This window comes from Rhipicephalus microplus, chromosome 5 (assembly GCF_043290135.1).
Source record: "Rhipicephalus microplus isolate Deutch F79 chromosome 5, USDA_Rmic, whole genome shotgun sequence".
NCBI classification, from domain to species: Eukaryota; Metazoa; Arthropoda; class Arachnida; order Ixodida; family Ixodidae; genus Rhipicephalus; species Rhipicephalus microplus.
Window position 1 is genome coordinate 47,788,942 of NC_134704.1, and position 19,859 is coordinate 47,808,800.

Below are 19,859 nucleotides of genomic sequence, written 5' to 3' on the forward strand. Positions count from 1 at the left end.
AATGTCGTTAACTACTTCACTCCATTTCATTGGCTGCGCGATCCTGCCATACCAGACTCGCAGGATAAATAGAAAGATCCAAAGGCTGTTCACGCTGCATTCCACCACAAGCAAAAACGTTTACAGCAAGTACTGAGCATTGTATTCAATGCAGACAGCACTCGACTCTTGACAAGTACCGCTACTGATGCACTCGTCAAAGAAAACTATTCAAGGCCACTCCCACAAGTCATTCACACTCCATATAGTTATCTGCCGGCGGGAGGAAACAAATTCCGTGTAAGGCGATAAAATTCATCACGTCATCAAATGCAAAAAACGTAGCAGCATTCAAGAAATATGCATGAAGCACCAAAAACAGGTGCGGAGATCTGGCAGCCAAAGCGAATCTGTTGCCTTTCTAAAAGGTTCTATACCTTATATAAAAAAAGCGATTTAGACATGTTAAAGAGCAGAGTTTTGACTCACCGGTTTCGGCATTTTGCTTTAGTTGCCTGCTGTCCAGTGGCAGAAAAAAAAAGTAATTTCTGAAACAAGAGAGAAAAAGTTGCCCCACGTGAGTTCCAAATCGAGAAATCCCGCCTTCAAGCAAACAAAACGCATGCAGGCGCGTACACACGCACGCACACACACCTGCGCCTTGAATCGGGGTATATCACCAAGCAGCTAAGTTCAAGGGCCAATGACTCAGGGAACGTCACATTACTCATAAGCTCAGATAGGCATGTAATAACGAGACAATGCGCTTATCGGCGATGATAGAGATTAGCAAGCGCAAAACAAGTGCGCCAAGTTTATAGCAGTGACTAATGGTTTCACCTAAATCACATTTTGCGACGATAAAGTAGGGGGCGGTGAGGGGTATGCCATCTTTGCAGATCGTGGTGGTGGTAGTGGTTAGTAGAGGAGAAAGGCACCTAATTTCTGCAGCCCGCTCGGGAGCACGGCGCAGTGCCTATCGTGCACGAGGCAAGCAGGCATTGGCCAGCAAAGGAGGAAAACCCTCTCCTGTGCGGCGTCGCATTAGATGCAAGCCCTTCGGCGAAATATGCAAACAGCGGCACAAAAGACGCATCTTTCGATAGACGACAGGCAGCGCCGTAAAGCATCCCCGTCGTTCAAACAAGCCCTTTATATCCCGAACACCTCGAGTAGTTGGTTTCGCGTCTGTTTGTTTTTTTATTACTAACATTCTGGTTTACACCGGTTTAATCGCGAAAACACTCCGCGACTTTGCACACCCGCAGAGGGAAAAAAAAACTCGCCGGAATTGGAATATCCTGCCGACTGCGCCAGCGCTCTCCTTCCCTTTGCTTTGTATTTTATTAAAAGCTTCGATTCGGCATGACCTTGACCAAGCAAAGCCGCCTTTCGCAAACGAGGATAAAAGGTGCAAAACGTTCGATTTAAACCGAAGGATTGACACATTTCTGAGATGTCAGGCACTTCGCGCAGTCCCGACGACGTGACCGCACCTGCAACGGGGTGCCACCGCTCAACAAGTTGCGCCGACCGGCACCATTACGTCATTCGCGCCCAAAAACCACCGCGGTTCGCTCGCCGCACCGTCTACGACCGTTGCCGACCGGCGCCCCAAGCAAGCCGACCGTTTGGGTCGCGACACGAAATACACTTGGGACACCTGGACGCAAACCCGGTCTCATTTCACGCCGGGAGACCGAGACGAGACCTGGGCTACCAGTAACAAAAGCGCATGCCTTTCCTAGCGGCAACAGTGCCGCCGCTTCACTGTAACGAAATAAGGCCGAGTGCGGTGAAACTATTCGCGAGGCACACACGAACGCGCGAACAGAAATCTCGTCGCTACGCCAAGCCGAGGACATATCCAACGAAGTACAATAACAAGCAGCGAAGACAAAAAAACTGATGGGTTCGTCGTCGCTTAACGGCTGGTTAGAAGCAACCGGTTTTTTGTATACGCGCTGACGAGGCTATAGCGCGAGCCGGCGGGGGGAATGCCGCATCTCTCCACAATTTATGCGGAAATTACGCGCTGGCAGCCGCTCGTGTCGACGCGAAACTGGGGCCTACACATCTCGCAGAGGTTTGGGACACCAGAAGCAACCAAACCGGGCTGCGTTTTCGAGAAATAAACACCCGGAAACGGGCACCGCTCGCGAACACGTCATGTCGCCGTACAGAAAAAAAACTTCGCCTCGAGCGGTTCCACAGCGGCGCGCGCCGGTGTTGGTACACTTCACTCGCGTACGAGTCCGTGTCGGCGGAACAGGTGAGCGGCCACATTTACAAGGCTCGAGCCGCGCTCTCGAGGCCCCGCTAGCGAAGAAACCAACCAAACAGTCACTTACCGACGAAGAAAAAAAAGAGCGTATTCCCACAGCCGCCGTGTATCACCCTCCGCAGCTCGCGGTGACAACTTCGTGCAAAATGGCCGTCCGCAGGGTGTGGCAAACGCGCATGCGTGTGGCAACTCCCACTTTCCGCTTTGGCGGACCGCCGCAACGCGGCGCGGCGGCTGCAGCGCGCGCGTCATTGCGCACGCGCGGCGCGCCGTTTATGAAACCGCGCCGGCGCGTCATGCGAGCAATGTTTGACTTCCCTCCCCGTTTTTTCCGCTACGTGGACGAAAGGAAGGAATGCTGAACGTAACAAAGAATAAAACGCAACTTATCGCGACTTTCACACCGCCTGAAATTGTGAGTGCCTGCGCGCGCATAGGTAACACGTGCGAAGGTAGGGTCATCCCACCATGGTGGGGATGCCAACGCGCTGAATGGAATGACGTAAGTCAGGTCGTAAGTAATGAGCGACAAAAGGCCGGTGTAGTAAGGCTAGGAGCATGAAACCGGAAGAAGTTCTAGTTATCTTGTTGCAATGCAAATCTAGTGGATTCCGAACGTAGTTAGACCCAAACCCACGATATGAATAATTACCCGAGACGTTTGTACTGCAGGGCTCCGGAATTTTCAACCGCCTGAAGTGGAAATTCTTTTTTTTTACGTTGACATCATCTTCAGTAAAATACAGTTATAAGACCACAAGTAACGTGACATGCACTTTTCATAGCTTTATTGTCTGTTGGCTTCATTGTCTTTTTCTCAACGATGCCTATTTTATCCTATTCCCCCTTCTCCAGTGCAGGATAGCAAACCGGAAAATTTTCTTCTCGCTAACCTCCCTGGTTTTCACTTATATTCTTTTATTTCTCTCTCTCTCTCTCTCTCTCTCTCTCTCTCTCTCTCTCTCTAGTGGATATTAGTTTTCATTAAGGTTGTGTCCATATAAAGAATCGCGACAAACTGCTCACACTTATAACAGCCTTTTTTTTTCTTCCGAATCCCTGTCGGCCGTTCACTCTTTGTTTCACAGTTCATCCACATCTTTAAAAGGCACACGGAGTGCTCCGAAACTGCAGTCTGTCTGCGGAGCGTCTCAATCCATCACTGCGAGGTGAGTCAACGAAGTTGTTGCACACGGAAAAGCGGCGCGGCGCACTCAGCGTTCATTGTTTTGCGCTGGCGAAGTGTGAGCTGTGATTGGCAGGTGTTGCCCGTCGCGGTTCGCCGCTGCGTTCTTCGCGGCTTTCGCTTGCCGCACTTCCACGGCGGAGCGGTGGCGCCGCGCACTCATACGTCACGGTGACGTAGACATGCCACGCTCGGGCTCCGGAAGAACGCCGTCTGTTTCGATTTCGGGTGCGCTGCGATTGTACCAGATGCGCTGCGATTGTACCAGATGCGCTGCGATTGTACCAGATGCGCTGCGATTGTACCAGATGCGCTGCGATTGTACCAGATGCGCTGCGATTGCACCAGATGCGCTGTGATTGTACCAGATGCGCTGCGATTGTACCAGATGCGCTGCGATTGTACCAGAGAAACGCGTTCTGTTTATCTTGATTCAGATATGCAGAAGGATGGGTATGACTGTCGCCATCGCTCGGTGGGCCGCTGAAGTGAAACAGTTCATTAATTTCATGGATAGCAAAGAACACAGCGCTCTGTTGTGTCTCCTCGCTTTCCCCTGTCGTATTCGCGCTGTGTTTTGTTTACTATGTTTGGGAACCAACTCGCCCAAGCTCTAACCTTAGCTAGTTTCATAAGCCGGCGAAAATTGCGCAGCTATCTCAGACTCACTCGTGAAACATATATTGCGCTTAGAGATATCACTTGAACTCACTCCCTGAAATTTTACTGAGCCGGACTCGATCGGATTCGCATTCACGCATTTTTTTTTTTCGGCCACGGAATCACTTGGACTCAAACTCGCCAAAATATTACTCACCCAGACTCACGGCTCGATCTGAATTTGGGTGAGTCGACTCAAGAGTGCGGCAGTCTAAAATTAACTTTTTCGACCACGGCGTCAGTGCACATTAACAGTGATACCTGACACAATCGGTGCTCTTCTTGGCACTTTTCCGTATTGAACCTTGGAATACGTGTTTTGAGTGGCTACAAACGAGTAAGGAGATTTTTTTCAATAATTTACAACATAAGATAGGTTTATCAAGAACTTCTCCGGAAGACTTGGCGGGGCGGAGGGAAATCAAGGCGACCCCCTACGTAATTCTTGCTTCTGATCAACGTAATTCATGCTTCTGATCAATACAGATTGAAATGGTGTACGAACACGTCTTTGGAATACGTGTGAGGATACGTTTGTATTAAAGTGAATCTGCAGATAAGGCTGATAGTAAGGCTGAAGATGAGTAAATGGGACAACAGGTCTGTAAGAGTGGAACTAACCCAGACTCACTCAGGAAACATAACTTGATCTTTGGACTCACTCGTATACTTAGTAGGCTCACCAAATTTTCTAGAGCCGGACTCACACTCACGAACAATTTCTTTAAGGGGCTCACTTGGACTTGCCAATATATTCCTCGTCCGGACTCCCTCGGACTCCGACTTACGGCCCGATCTGAGTCTCAGTGAGTCCGAATGAACAGACTCATGTGTGAGTTCACCCACCTATGATTAGTTTAGACTTCTAAGTTCTGTTCTGAAAGCATTAGTGTCGTTAATTTAATCGCCAAAGGGTTAACGAGAAGACTAGAAAATCGAGGTTAAAGGTTTGAATTTCAAATTTACCGCCGATATTTCCTATGGGTACGTCACGGATTCCAAAATGTATATTTCGTATCTGGGTCGTATTGGCCCAACTGAATTTCCTGAAACTAGGAATACGTCAAGTCTCTGGCTCCCGATGACAATGTTACCTTTTCTCTCTCTCTCTTTTTATTTACTGAATTAGGAACTGCGTAAGCACTAGTATCCGCCGTTTAATTCTATGATATTTGACTACAAATATTTGTTGCTATTTTTTGTGTGTTGGGCTACATTTGAGCTACAGTTGCTCTAGCTTTTGGCTACACCACCTCGTTCGACCTGGCAACACTGACGTGGTGAATGAGGCCACAGAACACCTACCAGTTTGGCCGTGTTGGTGTTAATTGAGCATGGTGAGTCACGTGAGTGGCGCGTTGTTGGTGTTATCGAAGTCACTCGGCGGAAAGAATTCCTCAGATCACGTTCAGCAGTGGGGTTCAAGGAAACCTTCTTGCCGCCGAGGATTTTTCACTGAACGAAGAACGCAGCGGCGATAAACGACCAGCTGCTAACTCACGAGCAGCGAGTTGCAGTTCACGTCCCCTCGTATGTTAATGTTCTTTCACGCTCGTAAGTCACTTTGATTGTATTTTTATTGTACAGTATCATTCAGCTAGCTCAAAGTAAGAAAGCACAGTATAACTTGTTCATTGCATGTATCCCAATTACAGTGGATGTTACGGAGCGCCGAATGCCGCCAACACGCTCAAGCTCGACCAGCGATACGAAATTGTTCGAGCAGCGAAATGTTCAGTGATGACTGCCGTCCACGTCTCTCTGCTAACTTCTCCAGCACTTCACCGGTGCAGTCCGAACGACGCGGTTGTTCGATAAATTTTCACTATTTCGACGTTGCGAAAAGCGTACGCGTGTATTCGTTTCGATATCCTTGTCGAGATAGCGCTGATGGAACCTGCAGCATCCGAGTGCAGTGAACTGCGCACTGTTGCAGTCTGATCATGGCTGTGACCCAAGCGCCACTTAATCGCAAGTTAAATGCTGGTGTTGAAGAAGCAACTCCATGGAGCTCACAGCGCAAGTAATGACGACGGCGGATTTTTCACTGAATATCGAAACGAATTACATCTTTGCAAACCATCGCTACGTTAAACACTCGCAAGCAGCCCACTGCTGCGGCAAATCCGTCAGGCAGGCTCGGCACAAATGGTCTCGGAGTGCCTTTCAGTTCATACGTCAATTATAGTTCACGCAGTTCTCTGTAGCACGCGAAAGATTACGCAAGGAGTCGAGTTGATGCATACGGTCGATCCGCTGACACCACCACCGTTCGCACTGCGGCAAAGAATGACGTACAAAACAATATAGCAGTTCCTATCGTTTGGGAAAGTACTTTGGTCCGATATACATTCGTTCGACGATCAAGAGTTGATCCGGATGGATCGATTGATATGCAGGGTTTAACGTCCCAAAACCACCAGATGATTACGAGATACGCCGTAGTGCAGGGCTCCGGAAATCTCGACCACCTGGGGTTCTTTAACTTGCACCAAAATCTGAGCACACGAACCTACAGCATTCCGCTTCCATTGGAAATGCAGCCGCCGCAGCCGGGATTCGATCCCGTGACCTGCGGGTCAGCAACCGAGTAAAGAGTTCATCCGGTGAAAGTGGCACGGCACGTACGTTTGTTGGTCTCATCTTTTTCTATGCGAGTTCACGGGATGCTCATCCTCCCGCAGCCATCTTGGATAGCACGGGCATTACGATGCTTGTAAGCGTCTTTAAAAGTCCGCCTCATGACAGAGATTTTCGTCTTGATTAAATCCTTCCTGAACTTGCCTTCTTAAATCTGGAATGCGGTCAGTTGAGAAGACGTACCCCCCCAATAAGACGGATTACATCTCTTTTGGGCTACCTGGGAAGCGTCTTGTCCCAGCAAACGTGGTGCTTGTTATTGGTACCATGGAAAAGTAATTCATACGAGAAGAAATTGTTTTTCAAATCAACAGCAATAGGTAGCTACCTAGCTGGCTTGCTTGCCGCTGTATGTAATCAGGTTTCACGTTTATTATTGCCTAGCATCCTATAGCTGTGTTTTATGCAGGAGACTGCCCACCCCGAAGGAGAAAAGAAAGAACCTTGCGAGATGCGAGACATGACTGGTCCAATCGGTGGCGACTTACAGGGCTTCGTTAAATAGCTCAAATAGCCGCCTGTGCGGGGAATTTCGACGGCATGGCGGAATCAGACGCCTAGGGGCCGTGGTGTGTAGAATGCGTAGCACATAATCACTGCTGCCCTTCGTGTTGACTAATTAAAAAATAGTAACATGCGTTTCGGTCATAGTGATAACAGTGTGTCAGACACGCATTAGAGAGCGTCCTCTCAACCTGCCACCGCGAACAATATCGCGCCGTAAAAAAAAAACAATAGAAAAACGCTTGAAATACGCGTTTCATGTGGCTGTAAAAGTGATCTCAATCCGTCAAGACAATTTTCTGGGACAGCCCACGAGTTTAGGCTGGCAATCTACGCCTCTGGGCACGCAAAATTGGAAACATTTTGCGAACGCTGCGGCTATCTGTAGCAGGCATGCATTCTCACCAAGGCGTAAGCCTTATATATGCCTGATCAAACGCCAAAATTGACAGTCGGTGGCCTCAACACAAGTTATGGCCAAAAAAAAAGTCACGCGATGACGTGAACGTATGTAATGATGACGTCACAGATCATCTAAGTCTGTGACTTCACATAACGTGACATCACTTAATGACGTCATCGCACGAGGACGTCACTTGGTCGATGGTGGGGCGATCTCAGTAGCCAGGTTGAGAAGTTCAAACCATCCTCCTCCCCCCACATTTTTCTATTTCGCTAGCGTATGTACAAACGCACACATACAAACACGTGTACAAACATACATACACGTGTACAAACATACGAGTGTAGTTAATCCCCCCTCCCCTCTCCGAAACAAATTTCTGCCTGCTCCCTGCCGGAAGCAGTTCAAAACCAGCCGTGGTGCTGAAAGCTTTCGAGGAAGGGATGAGTATCACATATAGTGAGAAGAAAAAGATGGCGTTCACCTTGGAGTTGACTTAGCCAAATGCACGAAGGTTTCGTTTATTGCGACAGCAGTTATATGGACACTCTTGGCTAGATTATTCCAGCGTCATCGTCGACATCGGCATTGCCGTCGCTCACCGTATATGTATACGTATCTATACTATCTATGTATATGTAAACGCAACAAAGAAAAATAATCTAGAAAAATACTCCAGCGCACGGAATCGAACTTCGGGCCCTCTGAATCGTGAGTGCCAGGCATTAACAACTTATCCACGGAAGAGCACGTCCTTCAACGTTCAAACGGCAAGCTATCTGTATCTACCACTTACCGCTGCTGACGGGTATCTCGGCAAAACTATCGTATTTTCATCATTACAAGCATGGTGGTGCAATGAGCGCGCGTCGCCACATCGTCACGACGCGGCGGCGCACGCTCTCATCTCCCACTTGTACTTTGTGCAGCGGAGAAGAGGGGGCGACGCTCACTTGCGCGCCCTTATCTCGCGATGGGGAGGATCGCACTTCTTGGCTGGCCTTGGACTTTCATTGGAACGATTCTGTTGTAGTTACCGGGCGCACAAAGGTCTCTGCAATCGTTGCCGTCTCCGTTTGCGAAAAGGGCGCGCTTTTCACACACAGCGAATTAACAACTGAGACGCTTATTCGTGTTCATCTGTGTTTGTGAGTACGTTTCGTGCTACGTTTGTGCGTGAGAAACACGGGGCACGTTTAGATCTGCTTGTCATTCTGCGCGTGACCTTCCAATTTGTTGCTGTCACGTTCACTGCTTCGCCTTTGCGGTCTAAGCTACGACTTACATAATTCAATGCACTCATGTCATCTCGGCATAGCCGCACATTGCAAGAGCTTGCCTATAACGAAGAACTAAACTATAGAAAGTGTTTCTGTACTGAGCAGCTAGAATAGCACTGTCGGCTAAAAAGGAAAGGGCACCGTATGTTCCCAGTTTGAGCTACGAAAGTACCAGTACTGAGGTCAACCAACGATATACATGCGATTACATTGACATCAGGATTCACTCTCTGCATTCGAAAACTCCCTCATCACATTTAATATTTTTGTTTGTTTTTCGTTGCTTCCATAAAAGCAATGCTGCAGCTAATTAACTTGTCAATGGGTAGATAACAATTTTTCTCAGTGATTGCGCCGTATACTTATAACGGTGCAGCTGAATAGATATAATTGCTCATTTCCCAATACCTATATACCCGAGCACCATCAGTGACTAATTGCCGTTATTGGCACCGCAGTGATATCCCCATTTTAAAATTACATCTTAGTCATCGCAAATGCATGAGCTATTGTTTAGAGGCGATTTAAAAACTTGAACTACAGGGAGCACGTACCCATGCAGACTAGGTGGTAAAATTATAAATTCAGAAACAGTTATCGCCCTCCTTGATAAAGTCACTGTAGCGTAATGGGGATGACAGAGTATACAAGGGCAAGTGCCATGCTCGCCAAAGCAATGCTAATTTGGGCAAACAAGGCAAAGTCCTCAATTAATCTCGATAATCAGCTTACGCAGCAAAGCTACCGGGAGCGCGTTGATATGCCCAGGTTTACGAGTAGCTGATTGTGTCATGACGTGTGAGATCTACGTGACCGAAACCGCCAGCCAAGAAATCAGGTGCAGCACTATATTTATGGCGAAGAATCGGGAGTCGCTTCGTCACTACGTGCCGTATTGAAACGAAATGCTGTCGCATTTAGTTGTGTAAAGGCTACAGTGTGGACGAGATTTGCCGTCTCGCAATCGCAGGCTCTGTTAATCGACATTTCATTACGCTAATCAGCTTATCGCGCCCTCCCAGCAAACTCCTGACTGGATAACCACTGTGCCTTATTGCCCCTCTGATTCAGGCACTCACAGCGTGCTAACAGATTTGATTGATTTCGCACGACGTGCACAAGCAGCAACGAACACCAAGTATATTAATAGCAATGTCAATTAGTTCTTTGCATATCAAGGCGTATGTACTAATATGACAGTAGCTGATTAGACAGACAGACAGACAGACAGACAGACAGACAGACAGACAGACAGACAGACAGACAGACAGACAGACAGACAGACAGACAGACAGACAGACAGACAGACAGATAGATAGATAGATAGATAGATAGATAGATAGATAGATAGATAGATAGATAGATAGATAGATAGATAGATAGACAGACAGACAGACAGACAGACAGACAGACAGACAGACAGACAGACAGACAGACAGACAGACAGACAGACAGACAGACAGACAGACAGACAGACAGACAGACAGACAGACAGATAGATAGATAGATAGATAGATAGATAGATAGATAGACAGATAGATAGATAGATAGATAGATAGATAGATAGATAGATAGATAGATAGATAGATAGATAGATAGATAGATAGATAGATAGATAGATAGATAGATAGATAGATAGATAGATAGATAGATAGATAGATAGATAGATAGATAGATAGATAGATAGATAGATAGATAGATAGATAGATAGATAGATAGATAGATAGATAGATAGATAGATAGATAGATAGATAGATAGATAGACAGACAGACAGATAGATAGATAGATAGATAGATAGATAGATAGATAGATAGATAGATAGATAGATAGATAGATAGATAGATAGATAGATAGATAGATAGATAGATAGATAGATAGATAGATAGATAGATAGATAGATAGATAGATAGATAGATAGATAGATAGATAGATAGATAGATAGATAGATAGATAGATAGATAGATAGATAGACAGATAGATAGATAGACAGATAGATAGATAGATAGATAGATAGATAGATAGATAGATAGATAGATAGATAGATAGATAGATAGATAGATAGATAGATAGATAGATAGATAGATAGATAGATAGATTATAGTGAAGAGGTGGTGATGCTTGTTCGAATTTTCGCCTGACATGCAACTACAGGTGCTGGATGACGACTATGATAAATACAGTGATAAACACAGAACACATGCAGTCGCATACACGAACTACAGTATATATTTACAATGTTTGTTCAGGCATGTGGCCCGCAAGTATTGATTGCTACATGTAACATATTGCCACAGAGAGACAATATACATGATTACGTGACAATATACATGATTAACACATTGATAATAACATTACACACACATAACACACACATTGATAGACATACATGCGCATTATTGATACGTACAAAATCAAACACCGTGAAAAACTACGAATGAATAAATTAAAAGAAAATTAGAATTTTGAGATGTTTGCAATGCCCGCTGTTTACAATCAGTGGACAGCGACATGCTATAAAATCGTGCCAAACGTTCGAAAGGTCCCTTCATACCCGAAGTTACCGGTAGTTGAAACTGCACGGCCGGCAGGCAGCTTATGATCGGAAATCACAAGAAGACATACGCGGTGATTGGTGACAGATCAAAAAAAAAAAATCGCAGCATATCCACGGAGTAAATGATGATTAGTGGGGCGAAGCTTCGGCCCTGAAGATTTGATCGGTAAACCGTCAATCGTCCGCCCGTCCATCCGTCCGTCCATCCGTCCGTTCATCCGTCTAAAGAACACACCAAGTACCGCCATTTCCATCGTACATTCATCGCATACAAGTACCGCCATCCAGCGGACATTTCAAGGACTATACGAGAGGCGGCTACCTACTACGCACGACCCACGGCTTAAGAAGCTTCGCCCCGAAAAAACACCACGAATCATTTTAAACTGAAGAACGTGCGAGCTGTCGGAGAAGTACGAATCATATCTGCAGTATATCATATGCTTACGACAACGGCGAATGAACATAGTACAAATCACCTTCTGAAGTATTGCTGTTGTTCCCGTGCATACTATATTATACCATAATCTATACAACTCTACCGTAACATATATAATACTGTACTGAATTCTACCATATTCCTATCTCTACTCTACCCAACCACACACGATACTCTAGAATACACCACACTATATACTGCACTGTTCTGTAGCGCTCAAATGAAATCCTCCATAGTGGAATACTAACGAGCTCAAACCACAACCCAGAGCGATGACGCGGACTGTAATTTGCACGCACGAGGGATGACAATACTCCGGGCTCTACTCCAAGACCACGATCAGAGACGTAGGCAGAAATTTTTTTTTTTTTGGGGGGGGGGGGGGATCACTTTTTTGAAATGGTCATTTCTCGCTCCGTATGCCATGGCGAAAAAAAATTGGGGGTTGGGGCACGGGCCTGGTGTGACACGCCTTAGCTACGGCACTGGCCAGGACGATTTTTTTTTTTTTCCCTTAAACTGAGCAGCTAACTGTAACTCGGAAAAATCCGCAAGAAGTTTCCATCGTAAGATCGCACTACAAACTGGCTAACTTTGTTTTTTTTTTTGCTTTTAATAAGGAGAGCATTCTGTGGGAATACAGTATACAACTAATAATATTAATCATTCGGCTTTTACATGCCGTAAGCGCGATATGATTGCGAGGCATGCCGCGGAGAAGGGCTCGCGAAACTTTGACGGGTTATCATTTGACGTGCACGTTAATCTAAGCACACGGACCTCTAGCATATTGACTCTACCAAATCTGGCCCGTCGCGGACGGGATTCGATCCCTCGACCTTCGGGTCAGCCTTCGAGCGCCATAACCACCATAACGCCACGGCTGGAAGGAGTTGGGGGGCATACAACTAAAAAAAATCCCAGCATATCCACGGAATGAATGATGATGAGTGGGGCGGCGAAACTTCCGTTAGTCCGTCCGTGCTTCCGTCCGTGCGTCCGTCCGGTAATCTAGTTAACACCCGAGGTATCGCCATCTCGCATCGTTTCGTCACATATTTATCATATACAAGTACCGCCATCCAGCGGACATTCTAAGTACTAAACGAGAGGTAGATAATTTACTACAAACACGAAACGTGCGACCAACGGCGTAAGCAGCTTTGCCCCTAAAAAAAAAGGTATAAGAAAGGTGAGGCATTTGTTTTTTTGTTGTTTTTTGGTAAGCTGCATAAGTATACAAGCTAGAGAGAGAGAGAGAGAGAGAGAGAGAGGTAGAAGGAGGGGGTAGATGAGAAACAACTTGGTCGAAAAAAAAAAGTGTCCGCCTCGGTGGATCAGTGGCTATAGGGTGTTCGGCTGCGGGTTCCATATCTGCCATGGCGTTTGCATTTCGATGAAGGCAAAATGAATGAGGCCCGTGCACTGTGTGATGGGAGTGCACGTTAAGGAACACCAGACGGTCGAAATTTCCGGAGCCCTTCACTATACGGCGTCTCTCATAATCATATCGCAGTTTTTGGACGTAAAAAACCCCCAATATTATGACATCAGAAAAGAAAGTGGGAGAGAAATCTTTGGAGAAAACCGTTAAGAAATAAGAGGCAGTGCAACGCAACCAACAATGTACACCGAGTCACAAAGAAAGCCATATACGCACGTCCCGCACTGCAACGCAATCCCAGCTGGCGCGCGACCTTATCCCGTCCATCCAATTTGACGTGTTCATTCGCGTATAGCCGTACGGCATTCCCGGCCTATTATACCTCTCTTCGTTATTTGTTTCTATCTTTCTTTTTTTTCCCCTCTAGCGGGCGCCAGCTGCGTTAATTGCATCATGACCGTGGAAGTTGAATAGCGCGAGGGATGCAGACATTTCCCGGCCGATGCGGCTTCAAATGGAAATCTGGTCGACAAAAGACGCTCTACGCATTGTACGCAGCAGCTGCTTTCGCGAAAGACTTGCGCATGCGCGGTACATTTTTTTTTCAGGCAGACGTCGAGCTTGTGATGAAGATCCACACTAGCTATACAGTGACAGATGTTCACGCTTATTAATAATCCGTACGCGTTGTCCTTATAACATTGCATAACGCTTGAATTTCCATACTTGTTTTTCTCGACACCAAGAGACTGTCAGCCTTATTATTATGATGTGAAGAGAGCGTTGTACAATGTTTAATCTCAGTTTACATTTCGTTTTTTCCCTACAACTAAGACACTGTCATTTATCACCACGCCCCCCCCCCCCCCCGCCACGATGGCCCAGTGGCTAAGGTAATCGGCTGCGGCGGCTGCATTTTCGGTGGAGGCGAAAATGTTCTAGACCCGATCATCGACTGAAATGTGGGGTTTAACGTCCCAATAGCTCCATATGATTATGACAGACGGCGTAGTGGAGGGCTCCGGAAATTTCAACCACCTGTGGTTCTTTAACATACACCCCAATTCGGGCACATGGAACTACAGTACTTTCGCCTCCGACGAAAATGCAGCCGTCGCTGCCGGCATTCGATCCCGTGACCTGCGGGTCAGCAGCCGAGTACTTTAGCCACTAGACCACCGCGGCGGGACTGACACCTATAGAGCTACCTAAAATTAACTAGAGGGGACTCTGGCGTCACGGTCGTCCAGTCACCATGGGAATGATGGGCATTTAGTACACAAATTTACTTAGTATTCGTGCCTGCGGGGTTCAAACGCACTTGTGGCTTCGTTTATTGCTGTTTCGGTTTCGTTTCGAATAAAAAGAATAAACCGTTGTGAACTTAGTGACCCGATCTGAAATGATGAGCCTAAACAGTTAAAGTGGGGAAGAGAAAGTGCCGAACATTTGCTGATTGTCGTCTCGTGACAAAGTGGCTTCAGGTAACGCCAAGCCAAACGGAGTCCGCGAAGTACGAATATTAGACAATTTTGTTTACTGCCCATAACTACCATGATGGCTGAAGCGCCGTCCGTTGTAGCTGCAGTCCAGTCTTCAGAACGACGACAGGACAAACAAAAAGGACAAAAAACAAGCGTTAGCGTTTAAGATGTTCCTGCGACCAAGACGAGGCAGTCAGTGTCGCCTGCCAGAACCGTCACTAAGATTTTATGCAAAGTCACTTCATGGTTAGGGACATCGAGTACGGCAAAACTGCCACTTCTGTCCATGAGGGGAGTTTCATACGGTGTTTTATGCGACGTCACAGTGTGTCAAAGCTCGACCACAGCAATACAGTCAATGTCGACCACCATCAGAAAACATTCAAGCGAAGCCCGAGTGACCACCACGACGACACACCCTAAACCGTCCACCAGAGACGCTTCTCGAAGATACCCAATTCATGTTGCAATGTGGTCAGGACCAACCACGAAGAAGCAGCCAACCCCGCCCGCCAGAAAAACAGTCGGCAGTACCGAGCGCTCGCAGTCATGGCCGAGTGTCATGACTCATGACCAAGAAAGACGCTGGGGCTCGGCCACGCGGGTAGCTATAGAGTGAGGTAGAAGAGAAGAGCGAAGTGAGAATAGAACAAGGTGGCCCATGATTGGGCGTTGTCCCTGTTTCTCTGCATTACACTGCCGTATGCACTAGTGCCAGAGTCCCCGTTGTGTATTTAGGGGAAACTATGTTCAAACCGTCGTCGCGGAACGATGGTCAACTACGACAGTGGACTTCCAAATTTGATGAATCATCTATAAGGCTTTTGGCTTGAAGAGAACCGTCGAGAGCCCACACGTGTCGCGACTGTCGACTGACGTGAAAACGTGGCCCGGAGAGTCGACATCGTCTCGCCGCAAAAGCAGCGGGCATATCTGGATCACCTTGTCCGTGTGCGTCCGTGTGCGCAGATAAGACAGAGCTAATGGCCTCTTGTCTACAGGGCGGCACGAGATCGGCTGGGTCGCGGCGAGATAAACCGCGCGTTTAAGGCCTCCGTAATGAGGCAAATGACACTCGCAACCTCTGCCAGAGGGTGAAGAGTTGTCCTTCGAAGCTTGCCAGTTACATACAGAAGTCCTGCTTTACATGAGTTAAATTGGTAATGATGATGATAATGACGATTAAGATTACGAACTGTGTGGCCTTTCTCTTATTCTTCTTTTTGCAGTGAAGCTGTCTCATCTACACTGTGTTGTCTTCGGCATCGTCACCGTCTTTTGTAGAAATAGTAGTAGTAGTAGTAGTAGTAGTAGTAGTAGTAGTAGTAGTATGCATGTCACATGATCAGATGGGGAGTGAGTAAAGAAATAACTAAAGCAAAATGATAGTGATGATGCTGAAGATGATAATGATGGTGACGCTAAACTATGCTCTTCGATATGAAGCTAAATGATGGTGATGATGATGATGATGATTATGATGAGGCATGTCATTTCCAGCTTTGCAATCCGACAGTTTTCACGGTGTGAAGTTGTCTTCTCATTCTCCCTCTTTTTTTGCGAGATATTCTTCGCCATGTAAACGGCATTCAGAAGCAACATTTGGGTTATCATTAAAAGAAAATTCTGAGAACTATACTAGAGGAAATCGGTGTAGTGAGTTAAGGTGATTAGGCAAAACTATCACACAAAAACTATATTGATGGCAGAACCTACTCGAAAAATTGAAAGAAGGCGTCATTTGGATGGCGTTACGCACCTCATGATTTGAAGTGAAAATTGAAAGGTCCCTTAATGCATTGCTGACGCTGCAACTGGCTATAATGCTGGCTGGTGCTGCCTAACTGTTGGCTACTCTTCTCTAATGTCGGCTAACAGTGAAAGTCGGAGACGTTTGGTGGATTTCGTGGCCGACGGTTGTCACGTCCACCATGTCCTCCCTTCGACGACCGCTCGCCGATCGGGGCCCCGTCCACGAACTTTTCTATAACCATCTCCAAATCATTACTTTTCTTCCCGTCTCGTTTATTCCCTGCTTTCGTTGTGGGTAGGCCTCCCCCCACAGCGAAAGTCATGCAGTCAAAGAAATTCATCACTGCCGTGGTTTGGGTGCGAAGTTCAAAACTAAAGGTCTGAATTCAATGCCATTTCTTCTTCCTTTATATAATGTTTTCCAAGCGCACTTGTTGCTGCGTGTCGTTAACAAACTGGTACGTCGTGTGTTCATGTAGCAAACCGCACTGAATGACTGACCATATATTACATCTTTCCCTCTCCTCTTCACTCGCTCTATATTACCGTTCCAATCCTCAAAAATTGACTTTTGCCAAGTTACTCGTACCCATAAAATCTAGAATGACTGTGCAACGAATTCACTTTCGTCGTGGAAGCGCCGCGAACACGCGGTTTTATAGCCTGCAATCGCACTGTTGCACTTCGAAACTCTTCGTTCGGTCATTCCTTCCAGTCTGGTGATTCGGTCTCTCTCTCTCTCTCGCTCACTCTTACCTGTGCTCGTACACACACATTTTCGCAAAGCGCACTCAGTCGGTGTGACGCACATTTTACAAGTTGCAACATCGCTTAACAGGCGTCTCGCCTTATATGACTGCAAAAACACTGCGCTCACAAAAACCGGCGTTGCAGAAACAAACCTGTTCAGCGAGCGAACAAACGTCACTCGCGGAAGGGTCCAAAATAAAGAGCGCCAATGGTTGCGACGTATTGATCGGCACAGTCGCAAGAATAGCTTGTTATGTGCAGCAGACTTTGTCACAAACGAATCTACCATGCGGTTGTTTAAAGGGATTGTGGTTGGTGATCGCTTACCCGAAGGTCGCGGGATCAACTCCCGGCATCGGCGGCCATGTTTTGATGCAGGAACGACGCTAAAGCACAGTCTGCTTACAATTAGGTACACGTTTAAGAACACCAGGTGGACGAAATTTCTAGAGCCTTCTACTACTTGCGTATCAGTAAGTGTTACCTTCATTTTGTGACATGAAACCTCAGCAACTATTATGAAGCTTCATTACTGCATTTACTGTTTATAGGGATTACTGCTTACAGGGATTAAGTGACTATACTAGTCGCTGTTTCTCAGACCTGGGTCACTATTTTTCTGCCCGTTTCTTCGGACCTCCCGAATTAATGAATTAATGTACGAGAGCCGTCGTTAGAGTAATCGAGGTAATTCTCGAGGGAAATTGTGCGTAAGTACAAGAGATTGATTGAATTTTGGGGTTTAACGTCCCAAAACCACGATATGATTATGAGAGACGCCGTAGTTGAGGGCTCCGGAAATTGCGGCCACCTGGGGTTCTTAACGTGCACCCAAATCTGAGCACACGGGCCTACAGCATTTTCGCCTCCATCGGGTAAGTACAAGAGAGGTTTTGCGGTCGACTTAGTCGCCGTTGCCGGAAGTCAACCGCGCGATCTCCAGGAAGTTGGAAAACACACACCAGCGGCGCCAAAATTTTGTCACTGGGTGGAAAAATAAGGGTGGGTGGGCATGGAAGTTTCTTTGGTGTGAAAGGGGGTCAATGGGGTAGGGGAATCACACACGGTGTGTTTTGACTGCTTGCTCTCCCTCTTCCCCCCTTTTTTTATTGTCAAAGCCACGATGCGGTTTGAGACACGCCATATGTGTCGGTGCACGTGGCGACTACAACGCGCATCCTAACCTAAGCACCAGAGTGTGCCTTCCGCAGTGTTCCCCCCAAATTTAACCGACGTTCGCTCCTATACCACAACCACAAATCGAACCAGGATTCTAGAATTTACAGCGCAACACTTTATCACCCAGCTGAGCTGTCCTGGTGGGCAATCATTGGTGTCTGTAGACGTCCTAGGCCTTAGCGCTTTCGAAATCCACTCGAGTGTGAGGCGACAACCAAAAAGAAATAAAGAAGTTGGATTCGTATAAGTACTGTATGTTTTCCGAGTCCATTCACAAGCTGGGCAGCGGCTATTATGATATTATCATAACGTCTCACGTTTTCCATCTAAGAGCCAATGCACTCTAACCGTTTTCTCTTGTTTCTTCAGTTCGGCAGTGCTGTACAAGAATATTAACCGAGCAACCAGCTGAAGATAAGCACGGATCACCGGAAGCTCCCCCCCCCCAACCTTTGTTTTTTTTTCTTTTGTTCTCGAGATATCACTGATACGAATGATGAGCTTGCTATGTCACGCCTTCTACGTAGGCAGGCCATTCGTGCGTTGACAAGCTTATCAGTGGTGGTATAGACGAAGAGCGGGACTCTGCACGTCGAAAGGTTTCGCCGAATTTGCAACAACCTATTGTACGCAGTGACGTCATTTGCGTTGCGTACGGGCTGCGTATAAGCCAGGGCGTACAGCGTTTTCGGCCTAAACTGAACGATAAAAGAAACAAGTTTTTTTTTTATTTTTCGTAATCCGGCTTGAACATAATAAGCTTAGGTGAACAGTACTTAAACACCAAGAAGTGCGAATGCGAACCCACATAAACGAGCTTGAATAATCCACTTACGAGACTACCTATCCAATCAACCAATCAATCAATCACTCAATCAATCAAGCAATCAGCATTTATTAACATTCAGAAATCTGGCAGTCATGTCAAAATATGAGCATTACATCGTAAATGACAAGGTCATATAATGAAGCTTATTGAAAACTTTAGTGTTATCTTTAGTTGATGTAGTAATTACGTTGTCGATGAGCACGTTTTTATCGCCAACGCAAAGCAAGCAAACACGACGCACCAAAACAACAACAACAACAACAAAACACACGCCCCTGACATTTTCGGTAATAACCATACAAAAAATTATAGGTGAGAGGTCATTTTGAGAAGAACATCTCCACCGAAGCCGAACGAAAATAAACCTTTGTATGGTCTTCATAGAAATTATTAACCGAAACCAACGCCAAACCATGCACCTATACGACTTCTCCGAATCTTGTTCAATAGATTACGTGGATGTCATTCACACAGCGCAAATGCAATATATGAATGCGGATTATGATGATGATGAAAACACCACGTCCTCCGATGCGCGTGAGATTAGCCGG

The 19,859-nt window shown here is 46.4% G+C and overlaps 1 protein-coding gene across 5 annotated transcripts in view; it reads right to left on the bottom strand.

Annotated features, from left to right (window-relative positions):
- The window catches only part of Moe (moesin), a 188,547-nt gene that overhangs the window by 35,173 nt on the left and 133,515 nt on the right, over nucleotides 1–19,859 (bottom strand). For 3 of the 5 annotated variants that reach the window (XM_037425589.2, XM_075895380.1, XM_075895381.1), the window contains one exon: nucleotides 469–527. In XM_037425589.2, the coding sequence (XP_037281486.2) occupies nucleotides 469–480 (12 nt within the window). In that variant the 5' untranslated portion in view covers nucleotides 481–527. Of the gene's footprint in view, nucleotides 1–468; nucleotides 528–2,330; nucleotides 2,477–19,859 lie in introns of those variants that run through there. The other 2 variants (XM_075895379.1, XM_037425590.2) reach the window with 2 other exon arrangements.